This window comes from Falco punctatus (genome assembly GCF_963210335.1).
Source record: "Falco punctatus genome assembly, chromosome: Z".
Classification (NCBI taxonomy): Eukaryota; Metazoa; Chordata; class Aves; order Falconiformes; family Falconidae; genus Falco; species Falco punctatus.
The window spans coordinates 77902806-77930211 of NC_137586.1; the positions used below are offsets into that span (position 1 = coordinate 77902806).

The 27406-nt window shown below is 39.2% G+C and overlaps 1 protein-coding gene across 5 annotated transcripts in view; it reads left to right on the forward strand.

Annotated features, from left to right (window-relative positions):
* The window catches only part of MCTP1 (multiple C2 and transmembrane domain containing 1), a 277984-nt gene that overhangs the window by 117977 nt on the left and 132601 nt on the right, over positions 1–27406 (forward strand). For 3 of the 5 annotated variants that reach the window (XM_080372351.1, XM_080372354.1, XM_080372352.1), the window contains exons 3-6: positions 4834–4976; positions 8222–8301; positions 8917–9022; positions 15734–15772. In XM_080372351.1, the coding sequence (XP_080228477.1) occupies positions 4834–4976; positions 8222–8301; positions 8917–9022; positions 15734–15772 (368 nt within the window). The remainder of the gene's footprint in view (positions 1–4833; positions 4977–8221; positions 8302–8916; positions 9023–15733; positions 15773–27406) is intronic. The other 2 variants (XM_080372353.1, XM_080372355.1) reach the window with 1 other exon arrangement.

Sequence of the window (27406 nt, forward strand, 5' to 3'; positions counted from 1 at the left end):
TTTTTTCCCTATAACTAACACCATAGGGAGAAAAGAGGAAGATAGTTTCTCTGATTTGCTCTAGGTTTTTTTTTCTGAAATCTTACTCTCAACAGGCTGAAAACCAAGTGTTCCCCAGGGGAAAGTTAGTTTTTTAACCTTTTTTTTAAAAAAAGTAAACTAGAATTTGGATTGCACAGTGATGAGCATCTAAACTATGCAAAAGCTTTTATGGCACATTCATTCTTGTTTTTCAGAATGGGCTTGCGTATGGCTTTCTGTGAGTAAATAGCAGTGGTGGAAGAATGGATGCGTTTAAACTGCAATAGTTAAACAGTTTTAATGAAATCAGTTAACTAACTGATTGTGTGATGAATGTACTTGCTAACTCACCATTTTTCTATAACGTAATTTCTTTCTTCTTGTTATTTGAAGGGTAAAAAATCTCTACCTGAAGCAACAGCTGAAAGTGCTCTTTTTCAGTGTTGCTCATCTAGATTATATTGGTTTTTTTATAGTCTGTATTCCCTCTTTTTAGTGTAAGTTTTAAAATTTGCCTTAAGGATTTTAGGTATATGAAATATGGTACCTGTACCATATATGTTATAGGTAGATTTTCAGCTGAGGTTTTTTAGACATGCTGAAGCTTGACTTTGTTCACATAGGGTGAAGTGCAAAAATACTGTAGAGGGGTATCAATCTTTCTGTCTCGTTAGCCCCAGTTATGGGGGAGCAGTCTCAAGCTCATTACTTGGTCTCATGGTTACAGCCACCCCTGTGTTCACTGCTGAATTTTGTTCAGCTAGCAGTTTATCATATTATGTTAAACAGGGTTTCACTAAAGAAAAAAGTCAGTTTGACAAATGGCCTAGTAATGTTGAAACGCTTGTTATGAAGCCTCGGGAACCAATTAAGCAAACCTGCACAATTTATTGGGGAGTGCATGTTCTTTATATTGTACAGCTTGGTTATTCTGGCCAAACTGGCTGTATTTCCACTCTGTTACCCAGCTCTGGCCGTTCTGAAAAGCAGTTTAGTATGCCTTCGAACAAACATCTTGAATATTTCTGTAGCAAAATATTTTTTTTTAATTTTCTTTTATGCCTGTTTGCGAGATCTAATCTATGTCCCAAACTTGCAAAGCAAAATCCATGTTAGGAGATGCCTGTGCGGAGAGCGAGAGGTGCCAGCGCTAGGGGTGGCCGGAGCTGGGGGGCTGGAGGAGTGCGTGCTCTGCAGGGTCACCCCACAGCGGCACTGATGGGTGGCTTCTCTCCTGGACTTCGGCAGCACATTTAGGTGTCGGGTTAGGCCAGCGTTTCCTAGGAAAAGAGAGGCTGCCACCCTGTGCCAAGAGTCCTCATTGCCTTTACGTAGGCAGTGGTGGTGCTTCAGCAAGAGGGTGGTGGGCGCGATTTGTTTTTCAGGGGAAGGTTTTAAGCTCATGCGTGAAGGCTCCTGGTGATGCTCCTAACTGCCACAGAAAAGGCATACGTTTGTGCAGTTAGGCTTTAGCATGTCACGTTTTGAATGGTTTGGTAAGCAGGAGACCAAGGAGAAGTCTAAGACTAACAAGAATCTGTGATGGATGTCAGGTTCTCACAGGCTCAGTCTGAGGGGTCTTCGATTTTTCTGGTTTTGTGCAGTGACCTTGTAACCACTGTTCACAGGAAGGTCCCAAGTAAACTGAATTTATTTCTTTTTTTAAAAGAGCAGAAATAATATGAATTGGATTGTTGATGTTGATTAAAATTAGGTATCAGTATGTTATTATGCAATGTATTTTAAAAATAGATAAAAATATACTTGATGTGCTTTTAATAGTGTAACATTAATATGAATTCATAATTAATGTATTAAAATTACATGTGAAATATCATACACCTTCAAATTGGGACCCTGTGACACAGAGCAGTGCTGGAGGTGACGATGCATTTCAGCAGAACTGAAAGAGGCAAAGTTTTGGTTTCTGTTCTACTCCGTGTGCCCTCCCATTAGGTAAAAGTTTTGTTTTACTGAATGATTGCATGGTGGAAGATTAGATTATTTTTTTTTTAAATCTTGCCTTTCTTTATACATATACTCTTAAGTCTCTACAAGGAATGGAAAAGATCTGGAAGGGCATGGAGCTTTTAACTAAGTTGACCTAGTGAGTTCTCAGCTTTAAAGTAGGGATGTGTTGAAGCAAAGTTCTTAGTGGTTCTCAGCATTCGTAGCGTGGAGGTACAAACACTAAGTTTTGCAGTGTATTGTGGATGGAACCAACATTTGACCCACCGTACTACTACATTTACAGGTGAAAATGAATTAATATTAAATTATTTGACATCTGGATCCTAAACTATGCGTTGAGTATGTATCTCACAACAGCATTTTACATTGATTTCAAATTTCAGAACCGTTTTTGACATTTCTGATGTCTGTCTTTCAAGGCAACAGTGAGGAAAATCGATGGGAGAATGATGGCTTGCAGAGGAGCGATGCCTGAAATTGCTGTTGGTGTCCATGTTCCAAGTATTCCTTGTTTTTCACAAAATTAATTCAAGTGTCTGATCTTTGCCTTAAAAAGCACGGCCACTACTTGAATAATGAAAGAACATGTTAATTGTGCTAAACAGTTTTATGCCACTGCAGTTCTGCCCCAGTAATTACTGAAGAGAATGACCGTAGCCCTGTTGCCTGTGAGATCACAGTTTGCCCCTGCAGCTTCTTTGAAAGTAATATATATTTTTAGCTAAAGAGTACTGTCATCTTGTGGCCTCATCAAATAGTGCAAAGAGAGCTGGTCACACCAGCCTTTATATTTAGAAGAGCATGTCGCAATTTTAAAAAAAGCTAATGACTGCATTTCCCACTGGATGTAAACACAAACCTTTAGGATATGCAGGTCTCATGAAAAGCAGTAAAAGTGATTATGAAAGAAGTCTGCCTTATAATTTTACTGTTGCTCATGAAGGTGTAATTATTATTCGTGCTACATTATTGTTTATCTTAAGATAGTCTTGGATCGATTAGACTCAAATATTGAATTATTGTTTATTTTAATTGGATCAGTTAGACTCAAATACTATTAAGGCTTAGAGATGGCTGAGAGAGAAATAGAAATATTAATCCCATCCAATATTTTTCATTAAAATCTATTTCACTTGCATAACAATGAAACCTTACCAATTGGCACTTTAGGGGAAGTGTTAGTTTGAATCCTCTATCCAGCTTTTTTCTTTTGTTTAAAGACTTAACTGTATTTTTTGTAATCAAAATACGCAGGAAAAGATGAATAGTCTTTCTCCAGTCCACCATGGGGGCAGTGGTTTCATGAGGACCATTGCAGGCACAACTTCTGTGCCTTGCAGCTGTGCCCCGCAGTCCATCCAGCTGCAAAATGACTGTCTTTCTAAGGTGGACCAGTTCCCAAATCCATTTGCTGGCCGGTTCCTGAAATGTTGTTGCTGGCAGAGGGGAGGGGGCAGCAGCGGGGCAGCAGCGAGCGTGGCAGGTGCTCCTACCAGCAGCATTCACCAAGGGCACCCTCGTGATGCTCAGCCACTGCTCTCCATGGTGGGACTGCTGGACACAAGTGGAAGAGGCATTTGGCCCCTTCTGCCCCTGTCCTTCCACTGGGTTCCCTCTGTTTCCCACGTGTGGCTGTCAGCAGAGCACGGAGTTGAGGTCAGGCTGTGGGAAGTTGCATTGTGGCGTGGTAACGGCAACCTAAGTCTCAGTGTGAAACCTTGTGGCAGGGGAAAGTGGTTTTATTTGAAACCAAACCTGATTTGGGTTATTTGCTTTTGCGCTCTCACACCCACATACCCACATTCACAAGCACAGATGAACTGTCTGGGTCATGCCTGATAGGGACGAGAAGGACGTGAGCTGATGGGTCCTCCTATAACGTCCCCAGGGCTCCTGCTGGTCATGTGGGCATGTCCGTGGTGGTGTTGGATGTGCCATTTTGTACCTTCTGGTAGCTGGCGGAGATTTCTCTCAGGCTTGCCATCCCTCTGTGTGTGCCATCAAGTGTTTGCTGGCCATCCTTTTGCTTCCCCACATGGGCGTCTCGAGGAGGGGACACAGATGTGCTTCTGGGTAGCCGCCAGCGCATGCCACCTCAAGAGTCCCCCTCCCACCACCTCGTTTCTTCTGACACTTCCACAGCCACATCCCGTCTGTTCTCCATTCATGCCACGTTTAACGTTCCTCTTTCCATTATTCCCATCAGGGTTGCCTTTCTGGTCACAGCTGATCATTGTTGGCTGTATCAGGGGGCATAGACCCGTGCTCTCCTGCGGGTGGGTGGCTGCTGTGGGAAGCACAGGAACTTTGTGGACTGACTTTGAAGTTGATTTGCTCTTGGTGAGTGTTGTAGGAAGTGTGTCTGCATGGAAGAGGGAAGCCCGCGCGCTGTAAAGTCTGTGAAGAGTTACACTAGTGGTGTGCAGTGGAGCCTATGCCTTTTCAAAAGCAAAAGATAATTAGGTTAATATTTTACAGAAATAATTTTAACTTTATAATCTAATTTTTGTGATTGTGTTAACATAAAATCCTAGTCCTAATAAGGACATAATTCTGCTAACTAAAAACTACGCTGCCAAAGCCAGTATTTCGTGTATGACTTTGAGTATGGATTGCAAACAACAAAGTGATGCAAGCACCCATTTGATGTTAACACGGTGAATTATGTGAGTAATGACTGTGGAAAATAATAAATTGTAACAATAAAACAATTCTTTCCACAGCTGCTGTTTTCCATTTGATTATCAGTAGGAATTTAATTTAGTTCTGTTTAAGGTAATGTAGTGTCCATTCCCTTAATGTATTAGAACATAATTAAGAGTATATATTTGCCTTTCACAGGAACCAGTGACCCATATGTCAAGTTCAAAATTGGAGGAAAGGAAGTGTTTAGAAGTAAAACAATACACAAGAACCTCAATCCTGTGTGGGAAGAAAAAGCTTGGATTCTTATAGATAGCCTAAGAGAACCGTTGTATATAAAGGTGAGACACTATCTTACATACGTTTGTCAAATTACAATAGAGAAGTTACTGAAAGAACATGGAATTTGTAATGTTTGTATACTGAAAAAAATTGTTATGCAATAGCGCCTTACTAAAGACTACTTTGAGGTGAAAATTACTGAAATCACATCTGTAGAATGATCATGTCAATGTTCTCCCTTGCCCCTCCAAAAAAGGTAAATATAGGCACTTTTGTTTATTGCAGGCCATAATTGTTTTATACTACTTTAGTATAGTAGTATGCTATAGTGTGTGATCTTAGGAGAAGAATGGAGAAAGTAAACTGTGTTTCATGATGATGACATCCCTTTTTTTAATGGAAATAACACTGCAGGATTCTGACATGAAACATAATCTGTCCCATTAAAAGCAATCCTTTGCTGGGGTTAATTTGAGAATTTATCAGGATGTGTGCCTGGTTCCTTGGGTTTGGGGTTTCCTTCTGTTTGTACCTGAACACACTGGGTTTGCTTATGTGTTTCATAATGCTTTATGCTCTTTTTTCACATTGTAACTCTCCTTATTATATCACAAGTGAGGATGGTTTTGTCGTAACAGAGACTTACTCAAAAATAGCAGATAGCTTGAGCTTAAACGAAAGAGAGGCAAACAATGCCCGCAGTAATTAGCAGCAGTGGCACTAGTGCTTCTTAGCTATCCATATCGGACTGGAAACTAGAAAACCTGTGACCATTGTTTTATAGATGTGGCATGGAAAGGCCCTTTTCTGATCCCTGTAGTTTACGGTGTTCTGTATCCAAAAGTGATTAATTGTGTAAAACAAAATAGATCAAAATTTTCTAAAAGTGATGTCAGAGAAACTGTAGTCTTAAGGTTCTAATGAGAACATATGTAGGTCAAAAATACTTTGAGAAAGTAAGGAAACTTCTGTCTTCACTACATAATCCTTTTAACTGCTCTGAAAGGATACAATGCTACAAATCAGTATCAGTCTTAATCTGAAATACATGACAATTTTAACTGAAACATCAAATTGTAGATTTTTTTAGTAGATGAATGCTGCTTAAACAGCTTTTGAGTGTCGATCTGTACTAAGTTGCATGTGTTCTGCTCAGATTAAGTACATCATTATTAGAAAAGCGTAAAGTTAATTCTAGTTCTCAATTGAGATTTTTCTGCCCTTATTAAATTTAGTGACTCATAAGGAGTGAAGGCTTTCCCAGCATTGTGAAAGAAAGAAGTAGATTCAAAGAAGACACTTAGAACATAGCTACCTGTTTCAGTTTATTTATGCTTATTGTGGTTTTACCCCAGCTGGTAACCAAGTACCAGGCAGCCGCTCGCTCACCGCCGAGGTCACTGCTCACATCCACAGAGCGTTGGGGAGGAGAACTGGGAAGGAGTGTGAAACCTGAGGGTTGAGATAAGAACAATTTAATAATTGAAGTAAAATGAAACCCATAATGATAGTAATAACGACAACAATTACAATGTAAAGGAGAGAGAAGACGAGAGGAATGAAAACCGAAGGGAAGGCAGAAAACCCAGGTGATGCACATCCAGCTGCTGCCCCCCCGCAGAGTGGTGCCCAGCCAGCCTCTCAGCAGCAATCGGCTGGCCCCGGCCAACCCCCCCATTTCTATACTGAGCAGGATGCCCAATGGTATGGACTGTCCCTCTGGCCAGCTGGCGTCAGCTGTCCTGGCTGTGTCCCCTCCCAGCTCCCTGTGCCCCCCGGCCCTCTCACTGGCAGGACCAGACACCAGCCCCCCAACAGGGTCACAGGGGAAGAGGGGTGTGTATTTACTTTTTAGTTTTCTATAATGTCTATCTATATTTGTGCTCTGAACACACCGTGTATTTCGGTTTTTATAGCTTGTTCAGGTATTTTAAGAAATGATTAAATTGTACTGTCAGCTGCAAATGTTTATTTGGTATTTTTGTCTCGATAATTTGTCAGGGCAGAAAGCAATTCTACTTGGCAACATAAACTGAGATTGCATCGTTCGTTTTCTTTCCCCATTTCAATGAGTATTAGCTGGAGAAAATAACGAGGGTACATGCTCAGGTAGATCAGTGCATACGAGAGACTCGTGTTCCAATGCCTCCTTCAGCCCTGTGGGTCCGCAGCCCTGGGGCTGCGCATTGCTGTCACTGCTCCGCTAACCCCAACCATGTCAGACTGTTTGTAGAAGATGAAGAGCTGTAACTGCCTCCTGGAAAAGAGCTTCTGTTACATGACCGCTGAGGTATTTACATAAAAATTGAAGACCTTGAACGTGTCATGTCTCAGTTAAATGTTCTCATTACTAGCTGTTCACAAGTGTCACTCTTAAGGAAGACCTGAAGGTATAGTTTGGCCCCCAGAAATTCTCACGACAGTGTTTGCCAAGAAAATTTAACTTACCTAGAAATTTCATTTCACTGATTGACTTTTCCTGCCCCCCCCCCCCCCTTTTTTTTTGGTAATTTTGTGTCACAACTTTTTTTTTTATTGCAGTCCACCTTTTTTGTTGATTTCCCTGCAAAAGCCATCCCCAGTTTATTTGTTATTTTTTCTTCTGATTGGAGAAGGCATAATCTATCTCAAATCAGCAATACCATTTCACGTACTAGCCACAGGTTCCAGTTTGGATGCCAGTGAATTTGTCCAGATGATGTCTCTTTTAGGTAGCCAGGTCAGGGTCCTCGTAGTAGAGTAATGAATGTCACTATTTCCTTACACACATCCTTTAAGTTTTCATCTTAGATTGTAATATTTCTTAACCCTAGAAAATTACACAGCCTTCAAAATGTACAATTTTATTATTCCTAATACTGATGCCAATGCTGTAGTAACCCAATTTCCACAACTATATCCCACTTTCTTGCCTGTATTTTGCAAAACTGACGAAGGTATCAATGTGTAGCAAATCAGTGATTCTCATTAACTTTAGCTATTCTTTTGATCTTCCTTCTTTTAGTGCCTATGTTTATAAAAACACTTCTGTTGTTCTTAGAAAACGGATGTTGTTCATATGCAGCCTGGTAGTAGCATACCCTTGTGTCTATACATGATACTTTCTGACTTTTACATAAGCAAGTTCAGACTTGATTTTGTGGCCAGAAAGTTTCATGTTAATTTTAGATAGTCCTGGTTTAACAGGTGAAGAACGTGGAGCTGTAACTCTGGAACAGGAGTTTCAAGCACCAGTCATAACACCAGAAAATAATGAGGAAAGATTTCTAACAGTGAAAAGTGCTTTTATCTCCTTGCGTCTTAGGTCTTTGACTATGACTTTGGATTTCAAGATGACTTTATTGGTTCCGCATTTTTGGATCTCACTTCATTGGAATTAAACAGGTATGGCACAAACAAGCCTACAGAGTAATACTTTATGGTTATCTGCTAATATTATGTCTGTGGAATTGCAAATAGAATATTATGCTGGAAAATAATTATGTAAACCTACACCACATATAACTAGCTGAGCGGACCCACTTATGTTTAGGGAATTACTGTAATAGGGAATTACTGTAATAGGAATGTTAATAATACATTAACTGAACATTTTTTTACGGTGTCTACGGAGAGACACTGGTTTTATAACCGCTTTAGTATTGTTTTTGTATTATCTTAATTCACAGCATTACCACCTACTGTTCAACTTTTTTCCGTTTTTTAAATCCATTAATATTGCAGTTCAGTTTTAATCACTTCAGTATGTATAATTACCTAACACTGAGTAGCAGTATTTAGTATTTATTTATGAGTGTTTAGACTGCAGTACTTAAAAGTAGAAAGAGGATGTATTTGTGACATCATTTGTAAGCAGTTACCTATAAATGCAGATGCCTTTAATTCTCATGATTAGAAAATTTTAATATCTGAGAGCCTGAAATCAAAATAAATGCATTTTGTTTATTTTATTTATTTGTTTAGTTAGTACATTTACAAAAATGTGGTTTTGTCTCCTAGGCAAACAGATGTTACCTTGAGTCTGAAGGATCCTCGTTACCCTCACCATGATCTGGGAAGTATATTGTTATCAGTTCTGTTGGCTCCTAGAGAACAGCGAGAAGTGGTAATTTTAAATATTTTAATGTGTCATCACTCTTGTGATTGTTTTATGATCGTATGACATAATGCATAAGAGTAAACCACATATTCTGAGATTGATTTGATTTTTCCAGTTCTTAAAATAACGACGAACAGTGTTTCTGGTATAGTACAGCATACTTCATCTGAACTGGATCCTCCCTGAGACAGTACTGAGGGATCCAGATGGAACATAAATGTTCAGCAGTTTCAGATAAAGTTAGTCGCAGGTGAATGTTGCTCATTAATAAGTAAAAATACCAAAAAACCACTAGTGAAGAATTTTGGACCTAGTGCTGCCATCTCTAGGTGAGAACATTTTAATCCTACTCCACACTGAAAATAAACAAACTGGAATAAAGGTAGTATTTCTGCTTTTTGACATCTAATGATGATGTATTCTTTGATGTGTTCCAATTTCATGACTAGACCTCAATTACAAAATTGTGTGGGTTCCTAGGTTCGTTGTAATTCCTTCATTAATCTTAGTTTTCTGAGCTGTTTAGTTGTAAGTGAAAATGCTTTCCATTTTATGGGTCTTGTTAGTTGTGAAATTCTCTAGTTGGATGTATGTTACAGCTTTTTGTCAGTTGATGTTTGACGAGCAATAGTACAACTGTGACAGAAATACAAGAAATGGCATCTCACTCAGAGGCTGTCAAATAATACGGATTCCTTTGGCTTCAGGGAGGCCAAGAAAAAAGTATTAATCTGATGAAATTTTCCATGGATGTGGTCAACTATATGGCTTTTGTAAGAATATAGATGTTTCTGTGTGCTGCAATGTGACACATAATCCTATTACATACTGAAGGAGTACTGGCAGGTTGTAATGTTCTTCAACTTTTCTCCTAGCTATTATTAAATAGCCTAGTAGGTGTTTGGTATTTGGTATGACAAAGATGTACAGTTCTGAAACTAGGTTTCTTATCTATTAATTTTCTTCATGGCCTTCTGTTAGAAATTAACAAAAATAATGAAATATGGCAGTAACGTGCAGAAGTTTATTTGAACAGCATATAGTGTATTTGTCTTCCTTTTAGCAATATGTTTGTCCTGACAACTCAGAATACTATACTGCAAATTTGCACCACAAAAGTGTTTATCACTTAAATTGAAAAATGTATTTCGTTCCAGGCTTGTGTTTTGTGTGTGTGTGTATTTGGGTAAGACCAGCATTTCAGGGTCAGCTGGTAATAGCCCTGTTTTTCCAAGTGGCTTTGGCACTATCCTGCCATAATCCCAAACCACGCAGCACAGGAATGGTATATTTTTATGTGGGAAACCATTATGTGGACAGCACGTTAGTTGTGGGGTTTTTTTATCATACAGGTAGGATAGCTACTGTGCCACTGAAATGACACAGTGTTTTCAACTGCTATACAAAAAATGCTCAAGAAAATCACTAGTGAGAAAGTGAAATTAAGACACTGCAGTGTAACATTGGCTTTCATATGGGTATTTACTTGGTGAATTCACAACTGAACGTCAAACGTAATGGGAGCGCCATAGACTTGCTGGCTAGCAACTTTTTTCATACCCATCTGGCTGGTTGTAATAGAGGAGGAGCTGGGTTTGTGCTGTTACACATTTCATTAGCTTTCTGCTTATTAAGCTAAGACCTGTAGTTCAGCTCAAGAGTCCAGTTTTTCTTCCCATCCAACTGTTCTATGGAACTTCATTCTGAAAATGCCCAAGATTCAGATTAAACTTCTGATTTGTAATCTGAAGATCCGTAGTTATTAGAAACCAGTCTTTCCCAAGATAAGGATTTCAGAGCGCTTCTAACAAAGCTGCAATAAAATCAAAGAATTCGTGTCAATGCAGGAAAGATGACTTACAAAATCAGTACGGAATTGCTATATATGAATTTGTTAGGGCTTTAATAATTCAAGGCACAATTATCTTTTGTTCAGTTACCATACACTTATTTATTTATTTATTAGGTTTTATTTACTGTCTAAGGAGTAGATATTATAAAATATATTGCTCCAATTAAACTGTTGTCCTTGGTTATTTTTAAAGGTCTTGTAATAATAAGGATAATTTTAATGGAATTTAATATGGTTGAGATCAATAAATTTTCAAATCTTACGTTAGAGGATCGAGGCTACTTCTTATCCACTCTGGAAATGTGCACCATATAAAGTAGTAATTAAAGCAACTCCTACCTTCCCAATCTGTGTAGCATGCTGTTTGAATGGGTACTGCTTCCCTTCTACTTGGATATCTCCATATAGGTAATAATTCAAATAGCGTAGTTGAAGTATATGGATAAAAATCTGTGAGCACCTTTAAATATGCTGTGATAGCTGCTGCACAGAAGCACAGCCTCTTCATGTGATGTGCATTTTCCCCCTAAGTTGTTGCAAATGTATTTAAATCCTGTTGGTTTGATAACTCTATATAGCCTACATTTTACAAATCAGTTTTCTTCTGAATAAGTTTTAATTTGTTCAGGTGGTAACTCTAAATTGCTTGCACATGTTGTCACATGTGAATGGTATAAAATGGTTAAGTCAAGCTGAAGAATTCAGAAATTAACTACTACTAAAACTTCAGTTACTTTAATTCCATATATTTAAAATAAGAGAGTTTATTAAGACCATTGGGGAAATGAAAAAGGGAATAGCTTCAACAAAAGACATGCCAGCTTTCAGACGTAGCTGTAGCAGCAGCATTGTGCCTGATCCTGTATTTTGGGTAGCTCTATAGCCATAATCCAAACCCAGCCCTGTTGAACAAGACTTGCTGTTTGTGATGTTGCATTTCGGTAACTTTTTGATGCAGATTAGACTTTCCAGGGAGCTCTCTTCACTGCCTGAGCTGGAGCTGCTGAGAGCGTTTTGGAGGTCACGCACTGATGTGCTGATAAAGGGAAGTGCATCTTCTGACGATGCTATTGTGTAGCTAAGGAACAGGTCTCGTAGCAGCGCGTTTTATTGGCGTGGCACATCAAAATAACGTACTCTGTGTTACAGGAAGATGCAACCTGTCACACTGCATGAGAAATACTGACACTGCTGGAGGATAGGATACCCAGTTAGCAGTTTGAAGTGAAATGGTACAAAATCGGGTGCCTTGTTGCATATTGCCACCTGCCTGTGAGAGAGGTGTAATTACAAATGATTTGGAAAATCAGCAGTCAGTTTGACGGAGTAATAGTTTATTTTGTTTGGGGTGGAACTATCTTTTTGCGAAGCCTTGAGGTGTGCAGAGATGAGAGGGAGATTGGTCTACAGGGGAGCGTTCTCTTCCTTATCTTTCTGGAAGAAATTCTGATGAAATGCAGATTTTCTGTATGCTGACCAATGAGATGCTCTTTAGAATCTATAGCTAGAAGGTCCTGTTTCCTAGGATCAAGAACAGTTTACATCTTTGGATTCAGGTATCGGTTCAGAATACTAATGTATGCATATATTTGTGCAACTGTATGTAAAATTGCATTGCAGGCTAGGATAGAGGAGTATTTACCTTGGAGTCCTGGTGGATTGTGGAAAACAGTGCTTAAGCCGTTTACAATTTGTGTTTTTCAGTAGAAAATTACTGGATGTGGTTTCAATTAAAAGTGATATAGTTTACTGGTTTCATAAATAACACATTATTTGGTTTTTCTGGTGTGTTTTATTGGAAAAAGATGCAGAAGTAGCCTGGAGTTATCATGGAATAGTAATGTAAGAGTATGGGCAGGTGAACAAACCAAAACTTATAGCAAGTCTTGTATGAAGTATCTTTGCCTTTTGTGACCTAGTGCTTGTTTTAAAGGCATAAAAATGGGAACTTTTAAAGTAATGATCTTGTAATATCTCATGCAAACTGTGTACGTGAATAGAAGTCCTATCCTTTTGACAGATGAAGGCAATCTGATTTGTTGTGATTTTGAACAATCTTAAACTGTGAGTCAGAACTGATGAATGAATTATTCTTGCACAACTGTAAAAATAAAAATGCCTTTAGTATCCGTGAAAAGTGTAATCTATTCCCAGCCTGACACAATTAAGTTGCAGTAGCACTAGTTCTGATAATTCATTTGCATTTGCTCTGTGCTGTTAGCAATACTGCATGTTAATGCAGTATCTTTAACTATTTTGCTTTGAGAGGAGAGATAGGTTAAATAACTAGTGGAAACTAAGGTGATGTGAAAGAAGTATGGGAAAAGTATATGTATATAAAGATGTTAAAACCTGTGAGCTCTAAAAAATTCTTATTATTTTAAACTTTTTTTTAAATAATGTGTTCATGATAGACTTTCCTTTTTGCTAATTTCTCCTTTTGATGACCAGTTTGAAAGAAGTCAGAGCTAGTAATGACTTAATTATTTTTTCTTACACCTGCTCCACTGAAGCTTGTTCTGTTCTTTAATTCTAACAATTCTATTAATATTTCCCTTTGGATACATGTAGTGCTGTGCATGTTTGTGTCATTTGTAGCTGCATGCATGCCGGTTAAAAATGTGTCCGTGATGTCTGCAGACTCGGTGTTTGCTGTTGCGATGATGGTGCTGCAGTGCATGTGAGTTTTTCTGGCTCTTTTCTCCAGCAGAGTTCAGTGCGCAGATGTCGTCACTGGGGAACTTGCAGAGTGACTGTGAGTTCATCGGAGCTGCATGTCTCCCCCCTCCCCTCCGCGGCAGTGCTTCCCAGCCTTGGCCTTAGGGGCAGCTCTCGGCTGTGGGAAATGGAAAAGTTGGTGGCTTGATGAGAGCTGTTGCCTTGGGGCCAGCAGGGGCTGGGGGCTACTGTTCCACCACTGCTCAAGGCCTGAGTAGTGTAGAAAATTAAAATAAACCCATGAGTGCTACTTGGATGTTGTAATGAGAATAAAATTCATGGCGTTGTTTTTTCTTGAAATAGTTTATCCCAAATTAACATGTAATATTTTTTTGCTTCATATGAAAATAATGGAACATTTTTTTTTTTCTTTGCCAGAGGAATAATAATGTAGAAAAAAAGGATGACAGAAATGGAGTCAGTGTATGGAATATTTTCAGATGAAAAAGTTCCATGTAGATCATCCATCCTAATCTGCTATGTATTTGTTCTATTGGCTTTTAAGGATCGTTATGATGGCTTCAGCTTATCCTGCTGCAGCTGGCGATGATGCTGATGCACTCAACAAGTATGGTCATACGCTTCTGTACTTAAACTGAACTTCTCAGAGTTCAAATAATATTTGATATGTGGTTAATTCAGCAGTGGGCGATATTCTCCTCCTTGCTCACCGCCTGGTCCGAAGCCCGGTGAAGCTGAGTTTGTTCTCCGAGTTGTAGCTTAATAGGGTTCGGCAGTGGTGAGGAAGGGAGGAGCTGTGCTATGCTGGATGGGACCCAGGAACTTAAGGGGTTTCTCCAGGGTCTGCTGTGGGCCTCAAGCTGCTTAATTCTTGTGTGCCTCCCGTGGAAAAATGAGTTATGTGGCTTTCTCCAGCTTTATAAAACATTTAGTGTCTATGTTTTCCAAAGTCACAGTGCTACAATCATCTCATCAACTTAACGGCAGAGCCTTTAGGCTTTAATGGTCCATAGCAACTTCAAAATTTTCCTCAGCAGCTGCTTGTTCTTCTTCTCTAAAAAAAAGTGTCTATTTTAAGAATTTCTGGATATTTCAAAAATATAAAACCTAAGCATTTTCTCCCATTTTAATTTTTTCCCCGTGTAATTCTTTTATTTTCTAGTAAGGAAAACGTTTGCATTTCAAAATTTATTTCCATTAACTGCAGAAGAAGGTGTTTTTGCAGTAGTTAATAAAGAATAAAAATCATGTTTGTTTTTCATTAAAAAGTCTCCGTATAAATTAATGGCCTTTGGTGTATCCTTGCTCAGTCTCAGCAACAGGCTGCTAAATGTTACTAAATCTTATAAATTAGTTTCTCTGTTTCCACAGAACTGCTTTAAGCAACAGTTGTGTTCACAGATAAATTGTCTACATCCGTCTTGACCATATGTGTCTTTTATTTAGTGAATAAGAATCTGTGTCTCTGGACACTTTGCCATGTCAGAGCACTGTCTCTAGCAGTGCCAAGGTTTTACAGGTTATTTAGGTAACGGGATAGGGCTACTGCAGTTTGGGTTTTGGAAAGAGTCAAGGTATGGTTTTTTTGTTCTGGTTTGGGTTTTTTGGTATTACCAAAAAAAAAATTCGGTAATTACCAAACCAAAGAGCTATTTTTACTGCTGTGAAATCAATTAGCAGTGATAACCTGAAGGAGTTTGTAATAAATGGATGTTGTCCAAGGAGCCTTATACAGGATTTCTCTTACGTGGCTACATCTGTGAGCTAAACAGCAGTGCTCCAAAAAATTTGAGTACATTAATATTAAAAAACTGCCATTCAAGTATCAGTCAAAATTGAAGTCACTGTCAGAAAGAGCACATTCATTTTTTTCATTTGCTTATCTAATTTTTTCTTTCTTTCTTTCTTCTTCTTCTTCTTTTGTTTTTTTTTTTCTTTTCAATTTCACATAATGCATTGTCTTGGGAAATGAGACATTTACACCACCTAGAAAAGTGTGCCTGGGTGCGCACAGTGCTGCTAGATGTCTGGATTTATTTTAGTCTTGTGTAGTTGTCGCTGGAGTGTACGTGTTGCTGCTTCAGTTGTAGTGGTGGTTAAATGTGGATTGTCCCATTGGAGACAGTTGGCCTCCTTTTCTGTATTGCAGAGAAAAAGGTAATTAAAATGCTCTATTTTATTTTCAGACAATGCTAATGAGGAAGAGTTGGAAAAGATCAAGTAAGGTAACTTTTAGCATGTGGTCTTCTGGCTTGTTTTATTGTTGTTGTTTTTTTTAAGAAGAACAATGATATTTTACCAAACCAGCCATCTAGGACTGCCAGCTGGTGATACAGGATTTATTCTCCTTCAAATTTTTTTCATGACATTGTGTTGTGTTTCATCAAATCAAAATCATGAAACTGTTGAGCTTTTAATGTAATCATTAAACCTCTCAACTTTGTTACAGCATTTTAGCCTATCTTGAAATCATCTAGTATCTTCATATAAGTTGCAAACATTTCCTGGTTCTTTTTCTAAACCCTTTTATTTCTCACATATACAAAATTTCTTTAAAGCTTACGTGTTAATGTTAACAGAATTCATGCCAATGGGTAACTTTCATTTTCCTATTACTTACTCCTCATACTGATCAGAGGTTTTTTGTGTGAGAGTCTTCACACTGGTGCTTCTCAAAGACAAACTTCCCTGACTGCTGGACGTGCACAGATGACGATGATAGCCAGGCTTTCGAGTGCCTGAGAAGCCATCCTTGCTCTCCGCTTCATACAGCTCTTCAGGTGCCTCTTCAGGCAAATTCAGCGTGTGGCTTTTCTCCTGTAAGGAGTCACGGGAGTGATGAAAAAGGAGCCGAGTATGCTCTTTTTCACTAGGGAAAGACTGGCAGTTTGTCTGTAGTGAAATACAATCCCTTTTTGCCTTTTTACTGTACGTTTCTCCAAAAAGATACGTGTAGTTTCTCAGTAGTTTTCTGGCCACTCTTACCTAATGCTGCCCTGCTACTTTCAAGGTTTAAGCCTTCTTATTACATCTGTATAAATAAAAATAGAATTAAGATTTCTGACAGTCTTTGGTTGGTGTGGTAGATGTGGGTTTTTTGATCTCATGTATAGGTGTTAACATGAGAAAAATGAAATAGCTATGTGGGGTGTTTTCACTTATTTTGTAAAGTGTTCTACTTTTCTAGTACATTGATGCAACGATTTTAATAGAAGGTTATTAATAAACAGTGTTGTATGTAGTGCTCACTGACAAATATTTGCACACTATTTGTAACCTTTAGGAAAAAAAAAAAAGAGCATGGTTCACAGTTCTGGGGTTATGGATGGGATTTTCACACAGTCTACTTCTGTGATGCAGGACTGTGCTTGATCTCTGTTTTCTTTTTGAAATCAGTGAAGCAAAGATACTTGGTGATGTTGCATAGTATTTTGACTCTCATGTGGTTCATGTAACTTTTCCTGAAATATCTTAAGATGCTCAAACTTCTGAAGAGTTTATGAAAAGCTGTGAGGGCGGTGAAGGGCAGAGCTGTTTTGCATCATGAAAGTGATGCTTTAACTACTGATGTGCCAGATGTGTTGGATGATTGTTTGTAAATCTAGTTTATTAAGAACTTTCCTATACTTCAAACTGATGGAATCGTGAGCTTCAATAATCCTGAGTGAATGGCACAATGTGGTAGTTGGGAATTTTTCAGAGGTGTTTAAGTGAATTATTTATCTGAGCTCTCCTTCGTTACATTCGATAACATTTCATTCAGTAGCTGTCATTTTCTGCAAAGGGGCTTATAAAAAGATTTGGCAAATGTCGTATGTATGAACTTAAATATTGCATTTTTCTACGTTCATCTCAGCTGAAGTAATACTTCTACCAAGAGATGTAATGCATGTACAACATCTTGCATGTGCTCTGTGTGGTTTATATACAGAAATGTCTCAGTTAAACCACAGGAGCTCATTTGCCTTGTGGGGCTATTCCAGAGTTCCAAATGTTTGCTCTGCTGTCAGGAAAACAAATTAAAATATTTTTTATTTACAAAAAAATCCTTCAAAAAAAAAATGCTGTTCTCTGGTGCGCAGGATGATCAATATTAAATATGACATAATTTGCAGATTTAAAAAAAAAAGTCTAGAAATAGGTGCTTAATGCTATTAGATAATACAGTGCCCTATTGGAGATCATGAAGTGTTTGTCTTACACTCCTGAGAGCTGAGAAGAAACATAACATTAACATGTTTCAGAGATACAACGTTCCCTAAACTTGCATTTTTAGCTCTGTGGAGTCTTTAAAATGGCACTTCTAGTAAACGAATTTGATGTTACAGATTATGGCAGTATATTTTACTCTCTACAATTTATGTACTGGAAGCGTACCTTTTCTGTAGCATATGTAGCTTGAAGCTAGGATGTAGCAGTGCAGACCATGACGGCGCTGCTTCTATTCATGAGCTGCCTTCCTGGCACGTAGCTCCTTGGGCACGTGTAGTAGCTGTGAAAAGAACGGTAACGAACCTTCGCTATGACAGCATTGGATATTCACTTGCAGTAATTATTTTGGCCAAATTCCAAGTCTCCACTTCAAATACTGCTCCCACTATGGCACCCTAAAGACAAAGTTAAGGTCTCATGAGATACGCAGGTCAATGCCACTGTGCGTTTCAGTTACTTTGTGTGTAAACTTGTGTTTGTAAATGTTTGTTAGTAGTGTTGCAAACGTGGTGTTACAAAAGTGCAACACCACTTTTGCTTTTGTGGTTAGGGTTTTTTTTTCTTATGTTGCTTGTGTTTTTTGGTGGTTTGGTGTGTTTTTTGTTTGTTTGTTTACTTTTCCCTGTCACATTTGCTTTATACCAGACATACTCTTCATCAAAATTAATGGGAGCTAGCTTACTCACAGTACTGTCTAGGTCAGAGGGAATACTCATCTTTCACTGTACTGTCTAGGTCAGAGGGAATACTCATCTTTCACTGAATCTAGCAAAAATTAAATCCAAATGATTTTGAAGTTAGAGTGTCTATGTCCTTGCTCTGTGGCAAGGAAACTCAAAATTTCTGTCTTCCATGACAGGAGATTCCCCGTGGGCTATTTAAAAACAAAAAAAACCAAACCAAAACAAAACAAAAAAACCAAACACAAACAAAGCTGTTTGTTTATTAAAAATAAAAACAAACCCCCCAAACTTCTGCTGAAAGTTAGAATTTGCATCCCGTTTTGAATGGATTGTTCTATTTCATCCACCATGAGCTTGGTGTTGCATTACAGCAAATTGGTGGCCTGCGATTACAACTTTGCAGGTGAGCTGTTTGCCACCTGGTCCGGGAGGGGAAGCAGCTCCATTTCTACTGCAGCATCTGTACGAAGATCCCTTACACATCAAGTAAAGGTGGAAGTGGATTATTCAATGTTTCATGCACTTTTTTGTGAGCCAGGTGTTTGCTCCATAACCTCGATGTGCTCATGCCTCAGTTCCTGGGGGGTGGGGTTCAGTTTGCTAGGTATTGTGTGAGCTAGCAGACAAGTGCCACAGCAAAGAGACAGTGCTTGTAGGATCTGCATAGTAAGCCATTCGTTTAAACCAAGCAGAGGATTACTTAGCTTCATTTTTTCTTTTTGAAAAGCTATTGGAAGAACTTTGACCTCTGCAAAATGGCTTTCCTCTCTCTGCATGGATCTGACCTCTTCTGCGTCCGTGATTCTCCCTGTCCACCACAGTGTTCCCTTAGGGTGGGTTTTCCTTCTTGCCTTAATTCCTCTGCTGAAGGTGCAGGCTTCCCTGATGGCTCTCGTTCTTTGGGGTGAGGGAGAGAAACATCCTGCCTCCCTCCTGCTTTCTAAACTGTCTGGGTACCAGATCTAATTTGTTAAAGCAGATGTTGCAGTCTGGGTGTAAAAGGAGCACAGAAAAGCCCAAGCTTGCAAGCAAGGTAATTTATTACTAATAGTCAACACCACCTCTGACAGTGAGATGAATGGTGCTAATTGCTGAAGTGATTTCCATTACAGAATCCTTGAGGTGCAAGCTATCACTGTGATGAGAAATAAAATACCGCTATTACCAGCAGGAGCCAGTGCAGACTAATTGAGAAGAGTTGTTTTCTCCTTTTTATTCTGGTTAAGAAAACAAGAAAAAAAATCGATTCTGACTTCTTATTTACTAATTCTCTGCAGCACAGAGACTTTATCAATAGCTGAGGAAAGGATATGGGAAGGGAGCCTATTAAAATGTTGACAACATAAAATTGAGTTAGAAATTAGTCTCCTCGTCATTCTGGTAGTCTACAGTGAAATGCTGTCAAAAACAGTAGTAAAAAAAAAAGCTTAATTTTTTCTTTACCATTACTAGGCCTAAAGCTGATAAAAGAAGATAGAAGAGACTGTTTAAATGCACTCTTTTTTTCTCGTTTAAAAATTATGTTCTCTTTAACTAAGTACTTGCTCTTCATTCCTCTCTTAGCTTCTAATGGTGAAATTTCATTACTTTTGCCATGCCTTTACTGCCAGTGTTTTAAAAAGACAAAATCTTACTGCTTTTTGCACTTTTTAATGTGAAGTGGTATTAAAATCAAAAGCATAAATACTAAACTTGGTGTCGATGAAGCTGCATTTATAATTCAGCACTGACAAATGTATTTTCCAGCCACAATCAAAACTTTCCCTTGATTATACGTGGAAATGGGGAAGGGGAAGAGCCAACATGCTTTTAGAGCTGTCAAACAATTCTACCTGCCTTTGACAATTAATTGATTGCATTAACTTAAGCAGAAGTCTTTCTTTGGATGCTCTTTGACAAAGAGCATTTCATTTTATATAGAGCAGGCTGAATCTGAAGATACCGGTAAATATTTTAGGAAAAATCATGTGTTCCCCTCTGCCGCTGTACAATTTGCTGTATGGTTACAGGAGGTTAATTCAGAAAACGGTAAGGGACAGTGGCTTCAGGTGGTACTGTTCACTTACAGGGTAAAGCACACAGATCTTGCTTTGGAAGTTTTATCCTTGCTGCGCTGAGTGAGAGAAATGGAGGCAAAAAAATTACAAAACAAGGAACTGGGAAGATAACAGAAATGTCTGTGGAAGGACGAGGCCAGTGGCAGGGCAGGTAGTATCAGTGGACAGACCGAACATCACTTGCCAGAACTGCAGGTGTCTGGGATGTTTAAAATTCTACCTGTGTGCAGGGTGGGTGTGAAGAAGATAGGATTAACAGCCTGGAAACTTGTCTTCCTACCCTAAAGTGGGAACAATGACAGCTAAACTGTATTTGGCAGGTGTTTGTTTAATCTGTCCTTAAAAATCTGCAGTGATGGATATTCTACAACTTCCCCAGAGAGCCGGTTCCAGTGCTTAACTGTCATTTCCATTAAAGGTTTTTTTTTTTTCCCTAGTGTCTAGCAGTATCTCCCATGGTGCAAATTAAGCTCATCTCTTCCCACAACACAGATGGTTATGTTTTGTCACAGTAATTTGGGCACAATTTATATACGTATCTTAGAGTCTGAAAAAAGTGATCCTTTGAAATGTGTGTGTGAGTATATATACTTAATTCAGAGGAAAGTTTCAGGTGCTCACATCCATTTGGAATGAAGCTTTGCTGTGAGCAGAAAATAGGTCAGAATGAATGGTGAGAAGATGGGAGAAACTGACGATCCTGGTGGGTTGAGCCCAGCCAGCACAAAGCCTTGATGCTGTGCAAGCACCGATCAGCAGTAGCCGAAACATTGCTGTGTTACCAACACAGGCTCAGCCACCAGTGCAGAGCACCAGGAGAGCCATGGACCACTGGGGGAAAGTGAGCCCCGTCCCCGCCAAACCCATTACAGGGTCAGGTGAAGCTAGGTAGGTGGTCAGGCTGGCTTGCTATCAGCCACTGCTGGATGTTCACTTACGGATGGTTGTAGAGCGTGGAGGAAGCCTCTTTGTAAGGGCAGGGACTGCACTAGCAGTTACAGATACTTCCTATGTCTCCCCACTTCAGCTGTAACATAGAGGGGCTTGACACAATGCAGATTTACTGGCCATTCCCAGAGGAATGTGACAGATTGTGTTTCGCTTTCATCTGAGAACCTTGATAAGCTTCATTGTGTTCCTAGTCCTGTAGGACAACGAAGTACACCATCTAAGATGAGAGCACCATGGTCTGATACCTGCTGAAAGGGTCTGGTCAGTTCTATAGGGCACACACAGTGTGCTACTCAAGTAAGAAAAATACCCAATTTTTAACACAATAATTGAGTGGAAAGTGCAGCACCTGAGCCTCCTTGTCCTAAACTTTCAGGGTGGAAAACATTTGGGTATTAAAGTTGATTTGCGTCAACACGTCTTCCCTTTCTGCTTAATTTATGAGACAGGACTACGAGAGTGGTTGAGCTCTGTCTCAATACTAGTTTAGGTCTTCAAAGCTGAAGATGCAAAGGTATCAGTCTAATTTTTGCCTCATAGGCAACAGTCGTCCTCCCTGGTTGTGAACCCTGATGTACCTCCTGTGTACACTAGACCGTGTACTGATGAGTTAGTGACCCTATATGAAATTGATAGATACTCCTAGGGAAGACGGGTGACCAAAAGCCTTAATACTGGCTGACCGAGCTGTTTATATTCCTCGAGGGTTTTTTTAAGTTCTAATGAAATTGGCATGCTCCCACATCGAAGTTTGATTTTCTCTGAACAGCATTTCCTGATCTGTAAAGGGAAAAATTTTGACCAGCTTAGGTAGATTATGAGTAAGGTGCTATTCCATTTAAACAGTTTATTTCAACAAATCCTACACTCCTAGAGAACTAAATAATGTACTCACTGCCTCTATTCACAATTTGTATACAAAGAAATAAGATTAACTCATGTTTTCCTATGTAACTATACCTAAGAAAAGCTGTTTTTATGAAAATGGTAACTTTTAGCCAAAGCGTACTGAGAGAGAGCTCTGCCAAAAGTGTTCATTTCACTGAAAATAATTTTCATCTGAATAAGGGTCTGCTCTTGGCCTTTTTACATCTGTGGGAGAATTGCCATTACATTGAGTTCAAACATGATCAGACGCTGTGTTAAACCTGCTACATTAATGGCACAATAAGAAAACATCACAAAAACCTTTGTGTGCTTTAATTCAAGGGCAAAGAGAAACAAGTGGTTTGGCATCTTTAGCCAAACATAGTAGGGGAAAAGATATTTAATAACCATCTGCTGTGCCCTGTCAAGTCACAGTATTCCAGAAAAATCTGGAGGAAGAGATGTCACCTTCTCTTCTTTTATACCTCCTCTTCTGTTCTGTAGTATCAATGATGAGTTTAGAACTGGGAATACTAGAATGCACTAAAATTTAGTAATACTCTTAATTTACACTGTTAGTGTGTGATCAGCTGTTTCAATGTGACTTTGGTAAACTGGAACCAAAAGTCCATTCTTCCCAGAAATGAAGATGAATTAGTCTGGGTTGCAACAGGTTATTTCATTGTCATCCCAAAGTCATGAGAAGCTACTTCTGATTAATTACAAATGGTGATAAAAGAGTGTATTTACTGCCTAAAGAAATTGATTTTTAATATGCATTTAGATAACTATTTTTGCTTTAATTCAGCTTTAGAAATTTGCATATACTTTTGAAAGGAAAAATATGATTTATGAACATTTTAAACAAAAAATAATTGCGAGATGTAAGGCTTTCAGCTCCTAACTGCTGATGGTTTTTTCAATTTATTTTAGAAGCTATTCTAAAAATATGTGTGTTCTCATTGAACAAACTGAAGTGTCAAAAGCTATGGCCTTATTAGCTGACGCTTTTATGTCCAACTTAAAATACTTAGTTTATGTGACTCCTGATTTGCCTTTTCCTAATATCAGATGCCTTATGAAGCATTTTTTTATGTTTTAAAATCGATATGAATGCTTTTCCACTGCAATGAGGTGCTTCTAGACTAGGGGTAGAAGTGGAAATAGCAAAATCATGGCCTAAGGACTGCAAAGACAAGCAGCAGCAGGGAGTTGTGTGGTACTTCTTAACTGAAGGAATTTACAATCAGTTCAATCTTTCAACCAGAATCTTTCAACCAAAACTCTGTGGAATTTCAAAATAGAAGGTAGAATTAATTTGGCTTGGGGTTTTAAGAAGAATCTTCTAAAATTGAGAAAGTACTTGCTTTTGTAAGCCATGAGGTTCTAGATGTCAGTTCATCAGCTGTAAATAGTGCCTGATGGAAAGCTGCTAAATAATAGAATAGAAGCACTAAACGTCAGAGTAAATACACCTGTCTGTTAGACATCTGGTCGTAAAAGTTATGCAAATATTTGGTGAGGCTTGTGTTTGCATTACTTGCATTTGAGTGAGAACAATGTTTTGATACTGTTTTGCAATCAGAACAGCAGAGTGGTATTTCGGTGTGGGTTTTCTGGGTTCGTGCCCACAATTCCATGAAGCACAGGGAGTTTCCATTCAGTCTCAGTGGCCACTGTCCTTCTGTGTGTCACATTCACATCAGTGTGAGGGCGGTGGTGATGCTGGTCATCCTGAGCAATGGGAAGATCATCAGGAGACCTGTTGTCTTTCACATGTTACGACCAATCTTCCAAGAGGAGTTGCTGGAAGGAGGACAAGGGAGAGTGTTAGGATTATGCTGCCACAGCCTCTCTGACAACTCCTGCCCACACACCATTGCCTTGTATGAATATTTCCACCCTTTTCCAGAAAATGCTAGTCCTAGTGAGTGCCTAACAGAGGCACAGCCTTCATCACATCACACGCTACCAGCAAGTGCACTTAAGTGGAATGCACAATCATTGGATTTAGCAAACCACAAAAATGTGTGAAATGCTGCAAAAGTATCAGCTTTTGTTACAAATACTATAGTGGCACCACAGAATTGCAACTACAGTGACAATATTGAGTTGTTAGAGCAAACATCCTAAAGATTTAACGTGGCAGTCACACTGAAAACACATAGGGCATAGGGCAGTGTAGATTTCTCAACTAGAGAAATTTAGATTAGCTTCACCTAGAATGAAAGTATGCTAAAATGTAAGATACAGCTTACAGAAAAAGTTAAGGTAAATATTCTTTCATATTGCAGTAATTATCAGTAGTAGTCCGCTTACAAAACTTGCGTAGCTGCCACAAGCAAACATTAAGCAGGAGTTGTCATGATCCCATTGAAGGTGTTATTGTAGCTCAGTGTCTACATGTTGATTACTTCTGCAAGGTGTTGTCCTTCGTGCAGTTTTTGGTAGAGGAAAAGCATTGTGAATGCATGTGACTGTCCCTTGATTTTTTTTCCATCATGTGGACAAGGTGCATAGAACTAGCAGCTGTGTCTATTGACATTCTCATCTTTATTTTACATGTTTTATCCAAGTTGTGCAAGTTTTCTAGAAACTGGGGCAGAAGAATTCTCTTAGGTTTGCAGCAGTCATTTACAATGCAGGCTTTGATTCACTCTGCAACTGCTGCATTTGTACATCCATCCTCTGTACAGCAATGGAAAGGAATATCATCCTTTCCTACATTCTTTCATTGCTTTCTGAATTGTTATTTTATTTAAATGTTCTAAGCCACAGTAGTTCTTTGGGCAAACATTCCTCTGCAGGACATATAGCTGCATTACTTATTTGCTTTTTAAAACTTTTTTTTTTTTTTTTTAAATAAGTTTGTGGTAGGCACACTGTTCTATTTCTGTGTGTTGCTCAACTATTCTTGAACAATAGATTTTGTGTTTGAGGACACAGGAGAGGAGGAGTGTTTCCTAGTGGTGTGTATAATGAGGAGATGTAGTAAAAGCTGAGCCTGTTTGCATGCAAGTGAGAGAGGCGGTGCTTTGCAGGGCGCGAAGGCTGATCAATGAAGAGGTGAGTCCAGGCGGGGAGAGGGCAGATTGTGAGGTTTCCGCAACTCATTGTGGGCTAGAATTTCAAAGGTCACTTAGATACCCAAAGTTACCAAACTTAAACTTAATTACTATGGGATTTTCAAAAGTACTTACTAAAGGTAACTCTTCTTTTGAAGAAAGTAGCGATGAAGTCGTGGCAGTTAATACGCCCATCAAGAAGATGGTCTTGATGAACCTGGGAACAGTGCATGGATTCTGGCTATACCTAGTTGGTTTCCCACCCGGTAATACGTGACCATGTACAGAACATCAAGCCATGTTATAAGATCATCTTTTAGCTTTGACATCGTATTTGGCTAACTATATTGATCATATCTAACAGAGGATACAGTTCTGTGTCAGAAGATTTTCTGCTGTTGGCATCCCTAGACCTCTCACTACCCCTCATTTAGACAGAATAGGTGGAACACAAATAAAAGCTGGTTTTGTCATGTGAGAAAATGTTGGGTTTGCATGCTGTCTATAGTAGAAACATTAAAACAGTGTATGGATATGAAAAGATGTGAGCTTTTCTTTCGCAGGCAGATTTAAGTATCCTTTGACATGAAAGACTCCTTTGCAGAACTCTTAATTTTAATTTCTTTTTGGGAAAAGAAAGTACGCAGGCTGCAACCGCCGCCCCTCACCCCTTTTTTTTTGTTTGTTTACAATATGTCAGGTGGGAGTCTCCATGCCTGCATATAAATGCACAAGAATGCAAATAATATTCCCATGTTAATGACAGTTGGTTGTGGCCTGAGATCTTGACCTTCCTTCTTTCCAAATTCTAGCATGATATAGACTGTACAGGCAGTTTCAGATGGGAATGTTATGAAATACGTAACTTCCCACCTATTCCCAGAGAAATGAAAATATGTGCATGTGTCTCCATGTTTTTTTTCGGTTTGTGGCAGAAGCAGGGTGCAGTACGCATTACCTGCTTTCTGAGGGGAGTAGGTTATCTGAGAATTAGTCTTGAGATACTCCTTCACAGGAGAAGTTTGGAAAGATCTGTGCTCGCGTCTTCATTTTACTCTGTTTCCTTTCTGACTTCGTAACTAAACTCACTGTGGGCTGGATTACAGAAGGTTGCTTAGATACCTGGAAATGTGCCTAGACATCATGTACCTGTCTCACACTGTGAAATTAAGTACGTAAGGTAAGAACTCTAAAATGTGAAATTAATTTTACTTTCCCATTATTTTTTTTTTTTTTTACCTATTAGCTTTTTGTCAAATTTGGCTTGAAATCCTAAATTTGTATTTTATTTAGTTTACTTCCTATAAGAAACACTGCATGAAATTGTCAGTGTCTGTAATTTGTGAGGGTAAGGATGGCTTTGACTGGAAGGAAGGTGTTTTAGGTGTCTGCTGAGATCTGTTCAGTCTCGTTGGAAACGAGAAAAATGGCAGCTGGAAGTTATTGTTCCTGGAGAAGGCCACGTAGCCTGTGCTTTTCGTGTTGAGGAAATCTGGATAGCTTTACCTCCACTGAGCTGTACCCCGGGTCTTTCAGTATGTCTCCCCTTTGCTGTTCTACGGATCTGTGCGTTACTGATCAAGACGGGGAGAAAAGGGCACCGCTGTGGTCCTGATTCCCCACCTCAAGGAAGAAACGGCCACAACCAGCCCACACCACTTTGCTTTTAGCGGGCGGCTGCTTTTCTTTCGCAGACTGAGATGCGGACCCTGCTGCTGCGCTGCTGGCTGCGCGCCACCGGGCCCTGCGAGCTGTATGCGCACCGTAGGCTGGAGAGGTTTGGCGCTGACCCAGCAGGGCTTTCTGCTGCAACACGCGAGCGCTTGTTCTCAGGGTTTCTGCCTGGCTCTTGCAAACTCCCAACTGACCCATCTGTCATTTTATGCTCTCTGCTTGCTCATTTAGGGTCTTGCCTTGCCACCTCATATGTGAATTAACGCCCGTTGATGAAACTCCCTACTGGTCGTCATAAAAACTCAGCATGTTTCATATGGTGGCAGTTGCTCTAATGCTGCAAATTGTTT